Source organism: Bactrocera latifrons, unplaced genomic scaffold, assembly GCF_001853355.1.
Source record: "Bactrocera latifrons isolate USDA-ARS-PBARC rearing strain unplaced genomic scaffold, ASM185335v1 scaffold_71, whole genome shotgun sequence".
NCBI lineage: Eukaryota > Metazoa > Arthropoda > Insecta > Diptera > Tephritidae > Bactrocera > Bactrocera latifrons.
Genome location: NW_017537390.1, coordinates 909,768 through 932,538, shown reverse-complemented (window position 1 = coordinate 932,538; position 22,771 = coordinate 909,768). Strand labels below are relative to the sequence as shown.

Genomic DNA, 22,771 nt, shown 5'->3' with positions numbered 1-22,771 from the left:
AAAATTTTAGAATCAACAAATTCGATACCCTGGTACGGTGTGTAAATTATAAGTTATAATAATTTATTAACTATGTTAAAAATTTTGTAAACATTAATATATGACTTACTTTATTAAAGTAATTCCAAATTTGCTCTTCACTTCCAATCACATATTCGAAGACATACAGACATATAACATATATTCACACTTAACATGAAGTTTCTTTATTGTTTGCACTGCATAAATATCGCTTTAAACGGAAACGTCAAACATACACGAAAAGGAAGTAAAATAATGAAATACAAAATGGCGAATCAGAAATGCAACTACATGCCAGCGGAATTGTGTGCAAATGATCAAAACCAGAAAAGCTACAATAATTTAACTTATTGGTTGTAGTTGTTGTGTATTTTCACTTCTTATAGCACACGAAGTCTATAATTCGTTATCCGTTAGCATTTGGCTAAAAAGTCTCACTCTCAAGGCCATTCCTCTTTTAGGTTAGAAATGCACACACAACTGCCAGGGAGCCAGTTGATCTTTTATACACTTTTAATTGATTGCAAATAACACTATATACTCCATTTACTAATCAACAATACTACAAAGAGTTTTTAAGCACACCGAACAATTAAATTCTTTAAAATTAATACAATTTAAACACGACGCGCACTTGAAAAAATTATAGCGGTTTAAAATCAAGCCACTAACTGAAAATGTCAAAATAACTACGGAAGTGGAAAGTAAAAGTAAGGAACGATATTAAGCTGTCAACACAAGCAGCGCTGTAGCATATTGACGGACAAAAAATTATGCGTCGTGTTATTATTATTTTAGGAAATAGCGAAAACGCCATAATATTAATCAACAAAACTTTTTATATTTATAGTTAATTACGCCGTTTTGCTTGGTGTAAGGAGTTTATTACATAAAATAGGAAAAAAGTATTCAACAAATTTTGAAAATTTAGAATTGTAAAATACATTTTTGCGTTGGCAATGCTTTGTCTGACGTTTTGTAGTTGTCAATGAATTTTCAACGGTCTAAGTAGCAGAACAGCAGCAACGAACTAAAATCATCAAGTTTATTCGCGTTAAGTATATGAATAAGTTTATTAACGAATTAAAAACATAGCAACGTGCAATTGAAGTTAGTTTCGTACTGCGGATGAACATTAAAATTGTTTAATTCCTTGAAGAGCAAAAATCAATATCAGTGACGTTGGAAACGAAAATTTTATAATGGAAAGCAAAACAACACCCAAACCGCTTTGGTATTCGCTGCAATAGAAAAGTCCCACATACTGACGTAAACGTCGTATCTTATCGATGACGTTTTTATACAAACAAAACAAAGTGTAAAAATTACTAAAAATAGCAACAAAAGAAAAATACGCTGAAATATTTATAATTGTAGTTAGAGTGGGATATTAGTAACTGTAAGGAAGATGAACACTGATCCGGCAATGGCGTCTAAGTCAACGACGCTATCGTCGTTAAATAGTATACCAACTATATCAGCGGCTGTTTCCAGTTCAGGATTATTAGGAAGTGTACTCTCAGATAATGATATGCGAGATGGAGAAATATCTTTGAATACAATTGAAATAGTGCAACGAAAATTCAAAGACAACGAAAAAGTCTTATCGGTAAGCAAAATTATTATTTTATAGTTGCACACAAATTATTGGTGTTTTTCTTTAAGATTTTTGAAGCCTATCAAATCATCGGACAAGAGCATCGAAGTCGCTTGTTGGCGTTAGTAGTGTCAGTGGCAGGCGGCACCTATGCAGTTTTCTCCCTTGCAACAGCGCGCTTACCACCACGCAACGTCAATGACTTGTCCATTGATAAGATTTTCGCGTTAAATGAAACTTTTCAAATAGGCAGTGGTAAATATCTGTGATTTGTACATGTACATGTATGTGTTCAAATTAATATGAAACTAATGTGTGGTCACAAATTCAGATAAAAAGGGTTCCATATCGCAATTGCAATTCGATCTAAAAACAGCCGATGAGGCGGCCGTGAAATATTTCTACTACCCAATCATATCAGCCGAGGGCGCATCTGATTTCGAAACATTTCATGCGCAAATCATATCAGCTAAATTTTCAATGACACACTCAACCGCTGCAACGGAATCGATTTTGAGTTATAGTTGGCTGAACGATTACCGACAAATCGGCGAAGTGAAGCAGGAGTTGAAACGACGTGAACATGAATATATTGTTTTCAAGGATTTTATGTATGTTTTTTCGCATGCTTCTAAGGTTTAAACAATTTTAATTTAATATTGTTATTTATATTTTTTAGTGTGTATTGTGGCACTTGGAATGTAAATAACAAGCCATATAGTGACAGTCCATTGCACTTGTGGCTATCAAATGGTGAGCAACCAGCCGACATATATGCCATTGCGCTACAAGAGCTGGATACTTCAGCTAAAGCCATAACTTTCAGCGAAAATCGCCCTGACAACATGTGGATGTGAGTAATAGCTCTTATATATTATATGTATATAATTTTGATAATAATCATTAATTAATCTATCGTTCACAATGCAGAAGTAAAATGCTATCGAGTTTACACAAAGATGGCGAATATGAGGAGTTAACTAGCGTGCGTCTCGTTGGCATGATGTTAACAATCATCATACGTAAACAATTACGGCCATATATTGCGCGTTGCCGAGTCAAAACAGTAGCGCGCGGCGTTTTCAACACACTGGGCAACAAGGGTGGCGTTGCGGTGAGCATACAACTGAATGAAGGCAACCTCTGCTTTGTAAACTCACATTTAGCTGCTCATATGGCTTTCGTTGAGGCACGCAACGAGGATTATGCGGGTATCGTACGTGGCTTAGTGTTTGATGATGATCTAAAACGTACCATTAATGATCATGAGTGAGTAAAGGATACACTGAAAACAATGTAACTACTGAGATCTGCATTTTTACGGCTTTCTTTTTTTTCATAGCCACATCTTTTGGATTGGTGACTTAAATTATCGCATTGAAGAACCGCCAGGCTTACAATTACCATGTAATCGCGCTTCACCGAACGCTTACGATGTACTTATGAAGTATGATCAATTACGCATTGAAATGGGTAAAGGCAATTGCTTTGATGGTTACAGTGAAGGGCGTATCAAATTTCGACCCACATACAAGTATGATGTAGGCACAGATAATTTTGACAGCAGGTGCGTAATTTAATGCTAAATTCCATGATTTCATGTGCTTTACATTTTGTTCACGCTTTCAGTGAGAAACAACGCGCGCCAGCATATTGCGATCGCGTACTATGGAAAGGTGTGCGTATTGAGCAGTTGGCTTACAATAGTGTTATGGAGATACGACAGAGTGATCACAAGCCTGTCTATGCAATATTTCGTGTAAAAATCAAAACCAAAGATGAGAAGCGTTACAAACGCATACACGAGGAAGTCTTGAAGCTGGTTGATAAACGTGAAAATGAGAATCAACCACAAATAAGTGTCGATAAAACTGTGCTCGATTTCGGTGTCGTACATTTCAACGAGTTGTCCGTTTGTGATTTCACTGTCTCGAATAACTGTCCAATGCCGGTGGAGTTTATGTTCAAAGTTAAAGACCCACCATTGAATGATATATGCGAAAAGTGGTTGCAAGTCGAACCGCGTGCCGAAACACTAATGACCGATAGCACCAGACGTGTACGCGTCAAATTGCTGGCAGATGTGCGTTCCATAACGGGCTTGTTGAAAAAGATACGCACGACCAATTGGAAATTCGATTTCGACATATTGATATTGCATGTAAAAAATGGACCAGATATGTTTTTGACGGTCACCGGCGAGTACAAGCCAAGTTGTTTTGGTCTTTCGGTGGAAACGCTTTGTCGCACCAATCAACCGTTAAACACGTATACGCAAGCACAGATTAAAGATTTGGTAAGTAATGCAATGCCTAGCAAGCAATATAGCGTGTAAATTTCTTGTTTAACCGCATAAACTCGATTTTCAGATGAACGATGATTCACCGGAATTCCGTGTGACAATGCCACGCGAGTTTTTCTTCCTCATCGACTATCTGCACAAGCAGGGCAATAAAGTGGAAGGTGCTTTCGAAACATTGGAATATAAACATGCGCGCACCTTGCAATTCAACGTTATACGCGATTGGTTGGACACATGGTCGAGCGATGAATTTCGTAAGTAAACGCATGTTTCGCAATGCTCTCTTCTAAAAATCATTAAAGTAAACTTTTCTTTGTGCAAATCAGCCGGTACGCCACAAGCAGCTGCTGAGGCGCTACTCATGCTATTAGACTTGCCCGAAAAGCCCTTACTTGATCCTTTTGTCGAAGATTTATTGCAAACAAATACGGCCGCTGAAGCCATGGAGTTGATATCATTGCTGAGCTCACCTCGCCGCAATGTCTTCGTGCATTTATGCATGTTTCTACGCCAAGGCATAGAGCGGCAGTACTATAATTTACAGCACGTTGGTATGTACACAAAGCTAACCACGCACACTGAAAAAAAAAATTGTTTTAATTTGAAGATATTAAAAACTAAAAAAAATTTAAAAATGAATTTAAAACAAAATAAAAAATAAGTTAAAAAAAAATTAATTAAATCAAAATTTATTTGAAATAAAATTAAAATGAAGTAAAATAAAATTAAATATTACAAAAAAAAAAATTATAAGAAAATAACTAAAGAATTTTAAATTATAAAAAATACGAAAAATAATAATTATAAAAAAATTAAAAATAAAATAAAAAAATTACAAATAAAATAAAAAAATTTGTCAACAAAAAGAAGTAAACAAATCAAAATGTAAAAAAAACACAGATTATTTACCATTTGCATTTTTTGTTCTCACAGCTAGCGTTTTCGGGCGTGTATTGTTGCGCAGCACCGCACACGCAGGTCGCGATTTTTATCGTGAGACTCGATGTCGCGATTTCATGCATCGCTTCATATCCAGCGACATTGGCGGCACATTGTCGACAGGTATTGCCGATAGCAGCGGTATTAGCAGCGTGGACGGTGGCACTGGTGGCGGCAACAGTAATGGCGGCGGCAGTGGCGATGGCAGTAATACTGCTCGTATTAATGCAATTAATTAGATTTAATGTCTATGTACTTGGATTTGCTATTGCTATTTTTTTGTTGTCAGCAATTATTTGTACAATGTATTAATTTAATTTTGCTTATCCATAGTTATTTAATGCTTAAGTTTATGTTTTCTGTTTGAATGCATTAGATAGCGGTTTATTTGCATGCCAAATTGTTGCAAGTTGTGGCATTCGCTTGCTATTCACACATCTGTGCACGATAGCATTTGTCATGAATTTATTTCTTTAAAACGATTATCGCGTATTAATGACGTTAACAACAACATTCGCGTGTCTGAGGTTGATGAGAATGATTACTTAATGCTCTACTATTAATTTAAACGCTTAATGAAATATATATATTAAAAATATATATAAAAATAACGAAAATAAAATTTATAAAATATTTGCAGCGAAGCATTTAGAAATGTACTGCGCTTGTACTTCTCTGAAGAACACAAACACTCAATGTCTAATATATACAACAAAATCTCACGACGCTTAAGGTCTACGACAGCATTAGTGTTCTATATACTGTAGGAGGTAGCGATTTGTTTTTTTTTTTTGTTTTGGCATTTAGCTAAACCGCAAAAGCAATAACTGCGTGAAATCGGATAATTTAATTGCCTTATTTGCACGTCTACAATATTTGCGGTCTAAACTTATATTCCACGTCATTGCTGCATTTAAGCAGAGTTTCTGCCTAAATGTTATGCGGGTTAAGTAAACAAACATACACACATACGTATATATGAATTTTTGTGAAAAATAATAAAAGTTAATAATGAACGCCGTACGTTTGAAAAATACAATTTTTAGAGCTTATATACATTAGTCATAAGTTGATGATAGCTAATTGTCGGTTTGTTAATATATTTGTCTTAGTGTTGAATAATAATTGAAATTATTACAAAGTGCAAAATATCGAAATAAAAATGTATGTATGTATGTATATTAACAGAATAATTTTCGATTTTTATTTACATTTTTTTTAAAGCGATAAAAATAAATAAAATCAAATTTGTCGTAAAAAAATTAATAAAAAAAAAACATAAATAAATTAATTTATGCAGTTTCTTTTATAATTTGTTGAGAGCAAAAAAAAAATACGACACTTGGAGAGAAATGAGTAAACGTGCGTGTAGATAATATATTGAACAGAAATATTTAGAAGACGAAACCATAATATCCTTCACAAACAAATAAGTTTCCATAAAAAAAAATTTGTTTTGATCGGTCAGTTTGTATGACAGCTATAGTATATATCATTGAATGATTGATAAACGAGGAATGCACGACCTTAGATCTCTCCGAAATCACAAAGATTCACCTAGCCCCAGTGTATTGTCCAAATATAAATAAAATAATATATTATAAAGTCCAATAGCCTGATGGCTGCTAGCGAAGCAATGTGATCCCTACTTAACTCAGATCGTTCAGTTTGTACGCAGCTATATGCTATAGTGATTCGATGTGCACAATTCCTTCGGAGATTGCAACATTGTCTTAGGCAATAATTCATGTCAAATTAATTATGTATTTCTTCCATAAAAAAAAACTTGATTCCGATCGTTCAGTTTGAATGGCGAACACTGTATGCTATAGTCGTTCGTTTACACTGGTTTCAACAAATAAGCAAGTTCTTGGGGAGAAAAGGGAATATTGCACATTATTTCAAATCGATCTCAAAAATTGAGTGGTTTTAGCTCGCTGCAAAAAGCAAGCCTTCAATTTGTTAGAACATTTTCGGATTTTACATGGACATACCTACATAACATATGAGAAATATTATAGTTGTTGTTGTTGTATCGGCAGAATTCTACTAAGTTGACAGTCCTTGACCGGATAAAAATGCCGGTCCGTTCCGTTTACTTAGACTCGAATGTCGTGGGAACGGAATAATATTATAGTACAATATAGTGTTGAACATTTTTCTTTTTTTTTTTGTAAATCTCGTAATATATATCATCGGGTTTATTTTTCCAAAACAAACAAATTCCACGTGTATTTTCTAAATTTTATTTATCCTTTGAAATACGATACATACATACGTTATTGTGTATGTGCAACTAAATGTGCTTTTGTTGCAAATTACTTCAGTTATTTATTCATTTTGCAACTTGCATACATACATACGTACTTATTTATCACTTACATATGTATAAATTATAAGTTTTTTGTTTTTATTTGTATTTCCGTATTAACTGTCACCTCCTGTTGATTAGTTTAATCAAAAGTTGAGTTGATACCTAAACAGATATGCATATGATCTGTTTATTTGTATGTATATGACGAAATATTAATTTATTTTATGCCAATGTTGAGTGCTTTTGCTTCATAAAATAATTAGTTTAGGCATGTTTAATTGATTTTGCTCTTCGAGTATGTTTGTAGTTAAATTATTATACTACTTATATTTTCATATTATTTTTATTGACTCCAAACTTTTGTTGCAATAAACAAGAGTTAATGTTTTTTATAAAATACTTGCTTTATAAAACTAGTATGTATGTATATGTTCAGCTTAGTTTATGTTTAATTTGGTTTGATTTTTTTTTATTATATTTATTATTTATATCTGCTGGTATATTATAAAAAATGTTTTTTTATTTGCTAGCTGATATCACTGACTTTTCAGCTATTCTCAATGTCTTTGCATGGTACGCCAATTAAACCGTTTTTTTTTTTTTTTTTTGTTTTTGCTTAAATATTTTCATGTTTTATTGTTTGATTGATGATTGAAAGCTTCTGAATTGAAGTGAATAATTTGTTTACAAATCTAAAATTGTGTGCGAGGAATATTAACTCTTTTAGTATTGTAATGTAATGTATGCAATTGTTTTAAGTCAATTATATATTATATAAAAAGAAAAATTCGACAATCAAAAATAGTACGAGGCCTGCTAAACGAAGATRTATTTAACTTTTTTTTACAGAATAATTATAAATAATATTAATCTAATTAAAAATAGTCATATATATGTATAGGTATATTATTTATATATAAAAGTAACTCTCAAGCAACCACTCACCGTTATCTCGTTTTACGCTCTCACCGCTCCACAGTGAATAATGGTTAACACTTGTTGCTATTGCTTTTGTAATAGAAAATTGATGGTTGTTATTGTTTTTGCAATAGCAGAATACATGGTTTTACAAAAACATGCCGTAGTAGCGTGGCCGGATCTAGTTTTAGGCAACACTGCTGGGGAGATAGATAGCACTCGTCCGGATACCAATCTAGTTCAGTTCCGTTTATGTAAATAGTACATAAATAATCAAAGTAAATGCTTTTCTGTTTTTTACATTACAATATTTGATATATTTCTGTTTTGTAACTTAAATAATACAAAAACAACTGAATATATGTATGCATGTGTGTACGTTGTATTGTGGTATGTAGATATTGGAAAGTGTGGGTACAAAAAAAGTCACTTTTAACACCGTTTAACTTGTTGAGAGTACATACGTATGTATTCGCGTACATACATATATATATATGTACATATAAATATACTATTATAATTTTTTTTTTGTAATTACAATTAAAATGTGTCTCATATTGTATAGAATTAAAAAATAAAACAATAAAGAAATAATAAATGATAAACTAAATTGCATGTGCTTCTTATTTTATTTACTTGTTTAATTAAAAGCCTAGTTTTATTTTATTTTTTTTTCAATGCATATGCCAAATGATTGCATACTTGCATTTAAGATCGAATCTAAATTATTACACATAAATTGGGAAAATTCTGAATTAGCCCGCTACATTGATAAATTTGTGTTTCATTTACCTCATATTTGAGAGTAACAAAGCGGTTTCCCTCTTCTCTTGCTCTGACGACTTATAAATTATTATTATTATTTATATTATAGTGTATTTTCTTACATTTCTTACAAGATAAAATTGTAATGAATTATGCTAAAAATTGATTTAACTCAAATAATTTTTGTTTATCATGTATATTTTATAGTATATACATATATAGCATATGTATGTTATGTATGTGCAGTGATGTGCCCTTCCTTGAGGAAAAATCAAAAAAGAAAGCACACTAGTTTCTATGTATACATGCTTTAAAAACAAAATTTCTACTAAAACTTAATTAGTGTGCACTATTCCAGTAAAAATTGCCTTGCCGCTGTATGCTCTGCGCTGCCCCTCCATTCAAATATGCAGATTTTCATTTAAATTTACGTTTTTTGTGTGATTTTAATTTTTTCGCGATTTATAAATAAAAACAAAATTATAACTCTCAAAAATTTCTAACGTTTGTACGCTAATACGTTCTACTAAATGTTTTTTGTTTGTGTGGATGTAGATGTATATATATGTGMGTGTGTGTGTGTTCATGATAATAATTAAGGAGAACAGTCTGTTGCCATTCGCACATGAAATGGCAAACTATTCCTATTAACTTACATAACTAGGCATACATATTTAATTATGTATTCAAATGTATTGCAAGTAATGTTGTGTCCATCATTGTTAATAATGAAATACGTTGATTGTTACATACTAAACGTTATATACTATGGATAATATGCATATATGTATGTAGTTAATTCATACATATATTATGAAATAGTTTGAGGCATATTTTAATGTCTCCCAACTCAATCTTCCGTCTGCTGTTTAAATAAGCATTAATGACGTTGCCGATTTTGATATTTCTTTTTTCCTCTTAAATTCATCATGCATTCATCTACAGCTTTACGTGGTGGGTGGTGGTAGTAGTAGTGTTGCAGCATTCGGGGAGGGTAGAATGCTACATTAAATCTTCAACATTTATCTACGATTAAACATCATACTTGCGCCGAATTCGTTACCGTGCGCCACTGCCGCTGACATACAATACATTAGTATGTATTTAGAAGCGATAATTTTCATCAGCCATATGTATAGCCCACATGAATTTGTTTCTTTGAGTTTTATTGAAGATTTTTTCAATTGGCACTCCATGCTTCTTGCACCTGTAAACAAATTTACATATATTTAATTGTACGTAATTATACAATATGTAGAATTTTTTTGTATAAAGTATCGTAACGTTACGTTACATTCTACCCACCATGCGACAGTGATACGTGGATCTAAATAGTTCAACTTAGATGTGCCCAATGCAATTGTTTTGTTCTCATCCCTATCAGTCTCTTGTAATTCTAATTTCTTTAGTTGCTCTTTTAATCTTTCCAACGTCTTTGCCTTCTTGTCAGCCATAACGCGTTCTTTTACCGATCCCCGCTTGGCAGCTTTTTTAAGATCCTACAATTAAAGAAAATCATAATTTGTTTAAACAATATACATATATGCAGCCAATAATTAGTTATATATATATACATGATAGTCCGATTCGGTTTCCTCAATCATCTCGCGTTTCTGACGTATCTTCTCCTTCAAGTTCTCCATTGATTTTTCATGTCCTTTTGGTACTGAACGTTGATGGTTACATAATATGGCTACTGCACGATTGGCGCGGTTATAGGCAAGTAACTTCTCCGCAGGTGACATACTTTCTTCGGTGAGTAAATCCAACTGGTTTTGTAATGTAATTGAGGCGTTGTAGGTACGGAACACTTTGGCAGTGAGTCCTTTAAAAAATAAAAATATTTACTTAAAAATATGTTTATATGTATATGTGTGTACTTATGTAAACTCACCTTCCATAAGCTCCTTTAAATGTTCGTTGAGCACTTGCGTGTTAAGCCTATCAAACAGATCGTCCCCTTCCTTTTTATTCTCCAAAAATAGTTCTAGATTTTTAAATACTCGCTTTTCAACCTCAACTTCGTTGTAGTAGCGAATTGAATCTTTACCCAAGAAATCAAATACAACAACATTCTCTTTACCGTTTAATTGTTTTTCTAATTTAACGTGTTCAACGCGAAGCGAACAACAACCTACGGTATCAGCTTGATCCTCGTCTTTTTCATTACCAGCTCTTAGAGCCAATTTATCAATGAAATACAAAGCGACAGCACGTTGTCGGACTCGCATCTCTTTTGATTTCCATTCATCCCGATATGTGGCACGTATTTTATCTATAGATTTAGCTAAACGTCGAGCAGTTTCATATTTTACGTGATCCTTTTCACCCTTTAATTTAGACGAGGGATTCAACATAATATATTTGACTTGACCTTGCACATTCTCCGTCCAAGAGGCCAACCATGTTACTGTGTTATCATGGCGCACCTCCTTCCATCGGTGGCCCGGTGGTGGCGATGGAATTTTCGAATCTTTGCCACAATTAATAGACACATCTTCCGCTTGAATGCGACGTTTAATCATACCCATTTTCGGATGCTCACCACGACCGCGAAATAGTCCTGGAGGTTCTAATCGGAAATTACCTATTTTTTCCTTGTGGCCATCAATTAGGCAAATGCCATACTCCTTAACTAATGCCTCATTTTCCATCTTTTTAGCCAGTTTCTCTTCTTTTGTTGCACTCTTGCGTTTTTCGGATTCTGCAGTGAAAAATCTAAACATTTCTTCAAAATTGCACTTGTTGAAATCTTTGATAATTTCACGTTCTTTCGATGTCATACTCTTTCGAAAATCTTTGAAGAAATTGTCATTAAAAATTTGTTTTGTGCAATAATCGTGGTTTAACATTTTTGCATAGAACGTAGCGGCCTCCTCAGTCTCTGAAGACAAATCCATGGGTTTGCCGTCGTAATAGAAACGTACATGTTTCGGTACACGTTCATACGGTGGCGCAAAAACGGGCCCTTTGTGTTCCAGACTATTCCACTTAACACCATCTTCACGCTTCTCTTCTTCCCACCTGAAATTTTTATTTAGAACAGTAAATTTAGTTTTTAATTTCTTTGATTGGGATTTCGGCGCAATCTTAACTACGGATTGGGTTCTAGATATTGTTTCTGTAAAGTTCGAAGCAAATGCATTTGTATGTGCAGCGCAAGTGACACGATTCCAATTAACTGACATTCTGCTGCACATGGCGAAGACAACACGTTCGCTTGCAAATATAAACACTTTTGTTGCCTTCGCCATCAAGATGCAGTGGGGATGTTAGCCACATTACGCAAACCACACACCGAACACGAAAATATTATACTGAGGGAAAGTGACATAAAAACCTAACCTCAAATATTTTTTGGTCAATATGACAATTACATAGGCTGTGAAACTGTGTTAATCATACAATGACTTCAAAACTGATATCAGCTGTTTCCTTAGCGAGCCACAAAACCAGCTGACAACACATTAAAATTTCGTTGGCAACTAATTGAATTAACCAAAGCTGTTAGAAAAAATATTTCTTACCATCTCCAAACTTCTTCTTCTTCTTCYTCCTTCTTCTTTCGTTTGGTTGGGGAAGCAGTCTCCTGTTTAACTTGTGGCAGCTGTTCGGTCTGTAATGTTTTTGTTTGTACAGAAATGTTATAATTTTTTCTAAATTTCCACACAAGTACCTTCTTGGCCTTTTTCTTCTTGGGCTTAGTCTCTCCATACTCTTCTTCTTCCTCTTCCTTGACACGTTTCTTTTTATTCTTAGTCTTCCCTGATGATGACTCTTTCTTAGCCTTCTTTCTTGCCAACAATGGCATATCCTCATCGTCATCTTCTTCCACTTCTACTTTTATTTTGCGTTTAGCTAGTGGTACATTCTCCTCATCGTCCTCCTCCTCAGCAATTGGAGTAATAGTTTTAATATTTGTCTTACGCATAGCCAATGGGACATCTTCTTCGTCGTCCTCATACTCTTGATTTTCCGGTTCCTGTTTGAACATACTATCTTCGTCAGCACTGGCCTCCTCTTTAACGACAAATGAGGGCTCATCCTCTTTAAATTGTGACATCGAATAATCGCATGAGCTAGCCTGTGAAATATTTATGTTTTGTTCTTCCATCTTAATGTCTGGTTTTTCCTCGTAACCATCTTTGCCATTTTGACTATTGTCGAAACCGGTATTTGATTCATCCATATAATCATTACCAACTGGTTCGGGTCGAAGTGCTACAAAATCAGTATTATAACCATTTGACTGTGAATCGATTAAAGGTTGTGAGATCGGCTCTGGTTTAATGAATTCTCCATCTATTAATTTTGATTTGTCACCGGATGAAGACTTTGAAGAACTAGAACTGGAATGTTTGTGTTTCGAAGATGACGACGAACTCCGATAGCGATCCTTATCACGAGAGCTAGATGATGAGGATGAAGACGATTTATGGTGGCGATCTCGTTCCTTATCTTTATCTTTGCTCGAAGAGGAGCTACTGCTTTCTTTACGTTCACGATCTTTATCTTTGCGTTCCTTATCTTTTGACGAGCTTTTATGATGGCTGGAGCTCGATGATGATGATGATTTGGGTTTATCTTTGTCCTTATCACGATGGCTCGAACTTGAACTGGAGCTATGCTTGCCATCGCGTTCTTTATCCCGATATTTATCCTTACTACTGGACGACGAACTACTATGGTGTTTATCTTTATCGCTTAAAAATCAATAAAAAAAACATTAAGTTTTTAAAAATAGTGAAAGGTAGCACTAGTTGCCTTACCGACTGCTGCTCTTGTGATCCTTTGAACTTGAGCTTGAACTCTTATGATCACGATCGCGATCACGATGTTTATCCTTACTAGAGGATTTATGTTTACTACTGCTGCTACCACTGTGATGACCATTACTGACGCCATTCACTTGCACAAGTTCGGATGACCCATTCTGAGTCTTGATGTCCTAAAAAATTAATATTTATATAATGTATAATATATATTGATTATAATTATATATTTATAAACGTATGATTAAAAAATTTTATTTTATTTAGTAATTGATAAGTCACTATATTGAGGAATAAAAAAACATATGTATGTATATTTTCTTACGCCTGTCCCGCTATTAGTAATTCACATACAAAACAATAATCTATTTGCACAGTTAACTCTAATCAACATAAAACAAGTTTCTAAAAACAATATTGTAAGGTTAGAGCAATTATCTTTTGTTATTTGTGTCCCCTATGTCAACTTTAGTTGTAGAACCATAACAATTGCCAAAACATGTGAGAGAATTGACCACGTGTTACATATTGCCCTCAATTATTAGGCAGAATTGCCGGCTATTATAGAGCTGTCTTATTTACACTCAAAAATTCAAACTAATTCGCCAAGTCTATTGAAAACAATAAAAAATCAAAGAGGTGATTAAATATTAGACAAAGGTAATTCCATTCAGCTGACTATTAATCAATATATGAACGTACACGACAACATCTAAAGTTTACGTATGTTTGTATGTGAAAAAATTAAAGAAAATTGAATTATTTGCATCAGTCAACAAACACGTTGTGCACACCTCCGTTCACACACATTTCACAACAATGTGACGTGACGACTTTTACGCTCTTGGATATTATGCATAAATTAAACTAGCAAAATATAAAAATATAGTCCACGCCTTAAGTGTCTTTGACATTGCCATTCCCCTATAAGTAGCCTTAATATTTCGATATAGTTAATATAGGTCATTATTTTATAATTATATAAGAAATTTTAATTCTTCCTAATACTATATGGTAAATCGAATAGATTTATATACATATGTATATTATAGTAACTACATAGATGTAAGCAGTACCTATACTAATTACAAATAAAAGCACAGCGTGAAGTAGATGAATTTCATGCATGTATGTATATAATAAATATATTATCGTTTGCAATGTGTGCTTCGGTAGATATAGCTTTCGGGTATTGCTGCTTACCGCTCACACTTGAAAGTAATAACCAAAAAATTACCTTTTTTTGGGATGTACACGGTGCCCCTGGGATAACACATGCAATGTTAATGAACGATTTTTAGGGCAATATATATATAAATCGATATGTGGGTACATATGTATCTATAAAAGAAATTTCCGACATGTTGATCTATTTCTAAGTACTGTATTCTTGCATTGACGAATGAGATCTTCAAAAGATCTTAACACATTTATCAAATAATGTTGTCCTTATTGAGGGTGCGTCACCAAGCTTCGTGATAAAGAGATACATGTGTAGAAAGATGCACTAAGTGTAAATGTATATATATATTTATACTTATATATTACTAATGATTACGGCTTCTAACTTATAAATATATGTATGTACTTCAAAACACTACAATACAATCAAATAAGAATCTGCAACAGTGAAAGCAAAAACACACACATACATATGATAAAGGCATTATTTTATTTTCACACTAATATGTATTAGGTTCGTAATGCTGTTGATCAGCTCAGCAACAGATCACAACCTGGAGCCCATTCAACTACGACAGTGGCAGGTAACAAAGAGAAAAAGAAATATTGAAACAAAAAATGAATGCTCACAAAAAAGAGAAGAGGCGAATAACCTACAAGATTTTTAGCTCAATGTAGATACAAATATGTTTCTACGTATTTACGTACATATAAGTGTGCACATGTTTATACCCTGTACAAAGTATACTAAATTTACAGCTATGTTTGTAACACCCAGAACGAAACGCCTGAGGCATTATTAATTATATGCATAAATGATCAGCATAACGAGCTGAGCCGGTTCAGCCATATCCGTCTGTATATCTCCCTGTAGATATCGATCTTAAATGGACACCTCCTTTTCTCTCCAAAAATCCGCTCATTTGTCCGATATCGGATTACTATAATATATATTTAGCTGCTCTACAAAATGAACGATCAAAATCAAGTTCTTGTATGCAAAACTTTTTTATTTGAAAGGTATCTACACAAAATTTGGCAAGAATTGGTTCAGATCGGATCAATGCAATATGTAACTGCCATAAAAAGCTTTTATAAGAAAACTTGAACCTGTGAAGGGTTTCCTTTCCTTGTTTCTTTTTTATTTGATTTGATAAATGCAGTTGTCGCATTTACTTGACTTTAAACAAAAGGAGACGAAAGTCAATACTTACTCTCATTAAAACATGGATTTTGGCATTGTTTCGTCAGAAACTGGAATAACATGAATATTAGCACAACATCTAAAAATTATTAAGTCAACCAAATTCTACAGAGTGCAAGTTTTAAGAGAAACGAATCCGAAATGAAAACAAGTTAAAGCATATGTTCAACTTTACTTATATCCACATGAACATGTATGTACGAACATATACATATATTTGTGTCTGTAAAAATCTCTGATTATAAAGAATTGAAGACACTCTTTGGAACAAAAGTACTTCACCTGCACATATTCATTTGTGCATGTGTTTATATAGCTGTACAGATGCAAACGAAGTAAATATAAACAATATACCAAAAGCAAGTCAATAAAAACGGAATGCAAATTTTCAAAGTGAATGAATGAAAACGAATATGAAGGAAAATACAAAGAAAATTGGTGCTTGGAAAATTTAATTCTGAAGCCAACTCATAAATCAAGGGATGCAAGATGGTGGTTGTTGTTGTGGTGGTTAGTTTTTAACGCTTCTTATTTTTAATATAATATATATTAATCAAGCAATACAATTTTGTACTGCATTTTCTTGATACTCTAATAAGATAATAACTTGTTCTTTGTTACTATTGCATACATAATACAAATAGGTATCTAATTTTTCAATATACTAACAAAATAAATCTTACTTTACCAAAGATTAGATAAACAAATAAAATTTAAATCATTAAACATTATCCTAACTTCCTATGAAATTAATAAAAAAAAAAATTCCTAAATAATATATTTTTGTTTTCGCATAGGATATCAACGGCTATGAAAATTTTATTAAAAGAATTCGCTATTATCAGCCCGTGGATTAGTGCCACAGTCACCGTCATATTTAATACTACGATGTTCCAGAAAAGACTTTGAAAAATTTACGCTGCCACCGAGCAACCACGACAATATCTACGAAAACATTACATGTTGAGCGGCTCACTCGCTCGCTCTACCGACTCGTATTCACAGTATTACTTGTACTTAGTGTTGCGTTTGTTACGCTACTTCCATCTTTGACTTTCCCTGTTGCAGCCAGCCAGAAAGCTCATCACATCAGCATATTTGATATAAAAAAAAAAAACATACTGCAAACTAATACTGGAGCTTATACATGGTAAACACAATGTATCGCATCTAAATAATTACCATCGTACATAAATCTAAACCCAACAAGGATGGACAGTTAAGATTTTTTGGGCCAAAATTTGCCAAATCACAGATTTAATATGAATTTTGCACTGCAACTACTTCGGAACGCAGGTAATACAGCAAGTATTATTCTGTTTGTTGGTGTTTTTGCTGATTTTGCCCGTTGTGTTGCATTTTGTCCATGTATGCTGTTGGGGACTTGTCGCCATTTTCACGAAAAACTTGACGTTTTCATTTCAAGGCGATCGCGTTGGGGCCCGACAAATCGCACAGACAATTACTACTTAAACAAAGGAAATGTACATTTAAATATTGCTGACAGATTTGCCATAATGGCTCTAAAAATGCATCTATATTTCAGTTTTAGTATACACTTCTTTTTTAACATATTATTTTGTAAAAATCGTTATAGGTAGTTTTTTAGGAATATCTGAAAAATTACATAAAATTTCACCGTTACCATAATTACTACTTACATTTTCGGGTGCCACATCCACGCTCATTTTTACAGTCTCGACTACGAAAATTCACACGAAAATTCGGAAATTCCACGCACACACTTCTCTGCTTCGATTAGCAGCTAAAAAATACTTATTTCAGCCACTTAACACGAGATGAAATGTAAAAGCAACGAGCCACACGGTAAAGGCAAAAGTGCTATGAAAATTTTTCAAAGTCTCGCGTCGCCACACAAAATGGAACTTAGAAAAATTCTGTGTGTGTTGAATGAAAGTACTAGAGTACATTGTGGGATTGCAAAATGCCTGCCTTCCAAACTTAGTACTTTCCGTTTAATACAGGCTTGCCATTGCGACAATAAAAAAACACGGTAAACGCACGTGAGTTCAATTTTATATATTTTTACAGCATAGCATGCTATGATTACATAATTATGAGACGGTTATATAGTCATTTGAAAGATGTGTTATTCTTAATTTTTGTAATATGCGTAAATTCGATGAACAAGTTATGTTAAGCGTGAACACACTAAAAACTTGCAACCCTGTAGTAGAGACTTGTAATAGAATCAATTATATATGTATCTTTTTCATTTACTCTAAAGCATTTGTCAAAGCTTTAAAAATGTATAGTTCGTTTCGTTTCACTCATCTTGAATGATGCCGGTAAAAACAGCAGAATCAAAGTGAGATGCATAAATGCTCATAAATAGTGCGTGCACTTTCTCCCTTTCTTATCAATTTTTAATAGGGTGAGTTAGAAGTAAAAGAATTTCTATATTAAATTAAAATAATTTAAATAATTAAAAATCCAGCTGAGATTAAAATCCTTTTACTCTAGCATTTGCTAAACATTCAATCCATTCAAATGAGTTAATGCTTCTTTGCTTTGGCAAATATTTTAAGCAATTTATTTAGAAATTTAATTTTAATTGAACGGCACTCTGTGAAAATTAAACGTCAAGAAACTGTTTACCTTCATAGAATCATACATTAAACAGCTGATTTCAAGTTCTTATTTTCTAATGCAGTGTAGTAAACAAATGGTTTAGATATAATGCGAATATGGTAATTAACGAAATATGATATATTGAAAAAAAAGTATAAAATTTTTGGACTTTTACAGTATGGTCACGGATTTCTTTTATCCAAGTATAGGCGGTGTAGAGGAACATGTTTTCAATTTATCTCAAATTTTATTAACCCACGGACATAAAGTGAGTCATAATCGTACGATTCTTAATAAGTATTTTAAACTTAACCTTCACCTTTTTATATCCAGGTCATTATATTAACACACTCGTATGGCAATTGCAAAGGCATTCGTTACTTAACAAATGGTTTAAAAGTTTATTATTTACCAATTAAGCCATTTTACAATCAATGCATACTGCCAACAATACTATGTCAAATACCTCTAATACGGTGTGTGCTACTAAGAGAAAGCATAGAAGTTGTACATGGGCACTCTGCATTTAGCACATTGGCACATGAAGCAATGATTATAGGTAACATGCTAGGTTTAAGGGTAAGTTATAATAGTCAACAACCAATGCGATTCTACAAATTTTGTTATTCCCTGCAGACAGTTTTCACGGATCATAGCCTTTTTGGCTTTGCTGATTTATCGGCCGTTTTTACTAATAAAATGTTGCAGATTAATTTGGCAAATGTAAATCACTGCATCTGTGTCTCTCATATTGGTGAGTGGATATATATTCTATATGTATATATATTGATGCGTCAAAGACAAACATTTCCCAAATATACAGGTAAAGAGAATACTGTGTTGCGTGCACGCATACCGAAAGAAAATGTTTCTGTCATACCAAATGCTGTCGACACTGCCTTATTTACACCAAATCCAAGTAAACGACCTACAGACGGTACAAGTAAGTGCTTAATTTTCATTTATTGAAATTGCACATGCACATAACTGATTTTTTTTATTTCAATTTAGTTAACATTGTCGTTGCCTCGCGTCTTGTTTACCGTAAGGGAATCGATTTGTTAGCCGGTGTCATTCCACGTTTTAGACACACGCCTAATGTAAATTTTATTATAGTAGGCGATGGACCAAAACGGGATCTACTCGAAGAGATACGAGAAAAGGCCAATATGCAAGATCGCGTTGAATTAATAGGAGCAGTAGAACATTCTCAAGTTCGCGACATTCTTGTACGTGGGCATATTTTTGTAAATACATCGCTTACTGAAGCGTATTGCATGGCTATAGTAGAAGCAGCTTCATGTGGTCTACAAGTAGTGTCCACCCGTGTGGGTGGTATTCCCGAAGTATTGCCATCAAATTTAATCATACTTACGGATCCTGAAATTGATTCTGTTTACCAAGGAGTACTCAAAGCTCTTGCGCGCTACACACAGTTTTGTAAAAAACAAAAGATATACCCAGTCGAAACCAGTATTGAAAAAAGTGGCATGTTTTATAGTAATGGCGTTTCGATCGGCAATGGCACAAGTTCAACTACAAAAACAAATAAACGGAAGAATAATAAAAAATATACAAATTCAAACTTAAATAAACAAAAAGAACCAAAAAGTATTGGAGATTTCGAAAACCATGAAGACGATGCCGTTCTTTGTCCATATAGATGTAACGAAATTGTGTCAACGTTATACAATTGGGACAATGTTACACAACGTACCGAAAAAGTATATAAGCGTATTTTAGCCGAATCTGAGAAATCACTTGGGGAATTACTTTACGGTTATCTGCGCAGTAAAGTCTGGCCATTCCTTTTGGTGATATCTATGGCCCATGTTATACTATTATTTTTGGAATATTTACGTCCACGTCGATATATGGAAAAAGCCAAAGAACTGACACTCTTGAGAAAACAGTAAACTATACTTATTTTAGATTATGAATATATACAGTTCAGTTAAAATTTAAACTATTACAAATACAATGTATTTTTATAAGTAATAATAAGCCATTTGCTGGGTGCATTTTAAATAATTTTATTGTAACATACATAAATATTTTCTTTCTACCAAACCAAATAAAATAATATCAAAATCTTTTTTCAAATATATATTTTATATTGGATTGCACAGAACTTGTGAAATATTCTGTGGCTTGAATTCTCAAAGCCGGTCATACCAATATCACACAAAAGGACAATTGCAATAGCGGCATATTTAATTTTCCAATTTCTATTCGGAATTAAGTAATCCTAATACGGAAATATATTCTTAAATCTTTGAAAGTGTTTATATGATTTTCCTCTTGTGAAACTAGCCTCAAAACATAACAAATATACCCACTTCCTGGTCTTAACCGTTAATCTTTCATAGAGATGATAGCTAAACGATAATAAGAAATAAAACGTCTATTGTGTAAATCGTTTACTTTTACCATCTCAATCGAACAGCTGTCAGAACCCCACGCACTTGATAGAAAGAATAGAAAAAAAACAACGAATGAGAAAAATTCAAAGCAGCAGCTGGGTGAAGTTGGACAACAGAAAAAACAAATAGGGAAAACCTATTAATACGACTAAAATTGCGCATAGTTCAACGCAAAACAAATAAAATAGTTTTATTTATTTTACTAAAATACTCTGCCCTTAAAACCCGCCATGGATTTGCTGAATTCAATACTCAATTCAATGGAAAAACCTCCCGCAGCCACAGAGCAACAGAAAAAAATGATCAAAAAACAAAAAGAGCTTGCTGAACGAATGAAAAACAAACAGAAAGAAGAACTAAATCGATTTCGCAAATATGTTGAGGATCGTATAGGACGATTTGCCAAGGACGATCGCCCTCATATTGAGTTTCAACCGCTGGATAAAGTGCACCGTGCCATTATTCATGAGGTAGCAGAATTCGGTGGCTTTATAGCAATGAGTTTTGGTCGCGAAGATATCGACCGCCATTCAGTTGTTTATAAAAAAGAAAATGCACCATCGGAAGATGAAATAGCAGCTCGCCGCAACGGTGACGGTTGGAATGAAGAAATTGCCAAAGAATATGCTGAAATACGAAAACAACAACGCGAATTGGAAAGTGAACAAAAAAGACTGGCACGTGCTTCCACCCAACTACCACCTACTACAGAGTGTGACATTAAACCAGCGACCAACTATAAAGATAAATACGCTCATCTTATTGGACAAGATGCTGCCTTAGAGGCTGCGCGTAAAACAGAAACTAACCTGAGTTATGGTTTCGTGCCCAGCAAAAACAAAAAGGATATGCGTTCGATTGAACAAACTTTAGCTGATATTCAGGCAAAGAAGAAACGAAAATTGGAGCAGCAACAACAGAATTCATTACCCAATGTGGAACTTAAACAACAGTTTGTTGTCAATGAACAAGAAAGTGCTGGCTTAAGTACGCAACAACCGCAAGACAAACAGGAGCCCAATGTTGTTGGAAGCAGTGCTGGAGCAGATGAGTGATAATTTTAGCGAGCCACTATTATCATACTAAAACACGCTTGTTAAATGACTGCTTTGTGTCTTTGCATCAATTTGCAATAAATTGCAATATTTTTACTATTTACGAGATCACAACTGAATTGTTAACTATTTGAAATGGTATTGAGTAAAAACACATAAATATATTATAATGAAAATATACTAACGCGTTATAATTATAAATGTCTCTAAGTACATACATATAAAAGTTGATTGACATACGTGCTTATTTATGCTATCGTTAAATACATAAGACATACACACTATATTAAAAAAAGTAGAAGTTTGTGATTTTTATAGTATTTTTTCAGTTTCTAAAAAAATGTAAAAATTTTAGTAGCTTTTCATATTCTAAAACTAGAATGCTTATTTTCTTAAAATTCAGCTGCTCACTCATATGCATACATATGTATATCTTTCATTTACGGAAGCAAACGCGAAGTAGTAAATATGGTGTACGTCAAAAATGAATAAATGAAATAATTTCCTTCAAATGCGAATATTCGAAATTTAAAACAAACCGTCATAATATTGGTTGCTATATTCGTTTATTGTAGACGTATTAACTAATTTGATAACATTCGTTAAAAACTTAATTGAATGTACATAGGTATTTGAGACTAATATATTTTGTATATATAGAACATTCATATACAGTTGAATACTTAT

The 22,771-nt window shown here is 33.4% G+C and overlaps 4 protein-coding genes across 5 annotated transcripts; 3 read left to right on the top strand and 1 right to left on the bottom strand.

Annotated features, from left to right (window-relative positions):
• Positions 1–1,021: 1,021 nt before the first annotated feature.
• Positions 1,022–5,998, top strand: LOC108976028 (type II inositol 1,4,5-trisphosphate 5-phosphatase). Its single transcript, XM_018944931.1, has 11 exons — positions 1,022–1,339; positions 1,399–1,630; positions 1,687–1,873; positions 1,950–2,229; positions 2,298–2,471; positions 2,549–2,887; positions 2,961–3,185; positions 3,248–3,914; positions 3,988–4,174; positions 4,247–4,471; positions 4,854–5,998. Exons 2-11 carry the CDS (start codon positions 1,430–1,432, stop codon positions 5,096–5,098), a joined length of 2,730 nt encoding a protein of 909 aa, XP_018800476.1. The 5' UTR covers positions 1,022–1,339; positions 1,399–1,429; the 3' UTR covers positions 5,099–5,998.
• A 2,451-nt stretch (positions 5,999–8,449) lies between these two features.
• Positions 8,450–17,968, bottom strand: LOC108976014 (DNA topoisomerase 1). The gene is made up of 8 exons (XM_018944900.1): positions 17,676–17,968; positions 13,626–13,804; positions 12,533–13,559; positions 12,384–12,472; positions 10,751–11,880; positions 10,431–10,681; positions 10,162–10,355; positions 8,450–10,063 (listed from the first exon to the last, which is right to left on the bottom strand). The coding sequence occupies exons 1-8, from the start codon at positions 17,700–17,702 to the stop codon at positions 9,961–9,963; spliced, it is 3,000 nt and encodes a 999-aa protein (XP_018800445.1). The 5' UTR covers positions 17,703–17,968; the 3' UTR covers positions 8,450–9,960.
• A 632-nt stretch (positions 17,969–18,600) lies between these two features.
• On the top strand, positions 18,601–20,632 carry LOC108976015 (N-acetylglucosaminyl-phosphatidylinositol biosynthetic protein). 2 transcript variants are annotated; one of them, XM_018944902.1, is made up of 7 exons: positions 18,601–18,725; positions 18,784–18,874; positions 18,940–19,185; positions 19,243–19,360; positions 19,430–19,549; positions 19,618–19,650; positions 19,723–20,632. In XM_018944902.1, exons 1-7 carry the CDS (start codon positions 18,715–18,717, stop codon positions 20,520–20,522), a joined length of 1,419 nt encoding a protein of 472 aa, XP_018800447.1. In that variant the 5' UTR covers positions 18,601–18,714; the 3' UTR covers positions 20,523–20,632. The 2 variants fall into 2 exon arrangements, with proteins under 2 accessions (XP_018800447.1, XP_018800446.1); XM_018944901.1 differs by having other exon boundaries at positions 18,604–18,725; positions 19,618–20,632.
• A 452-nt stretch (positions 20,633–21,084) lies between these two features.
• On the top strand, positions 21,085–22,264 carry LOC108975994 (sperm-associated antigen 7). Its single transcript, XM_018944863.1, has one exon. The coding sequence runs from the start codon at positions 21,260–21,262 to the stop codon at positions 22,082–22,084; it is 825 nt and encodes a 274-aa protein (XP_018800408.1). The 5' UTR covers positions 21,085–21,259; the 3' UTR covers positions 22,085–22,264.
• Positions 22,265–22,771: the final 507 nt, after the last annotated feature.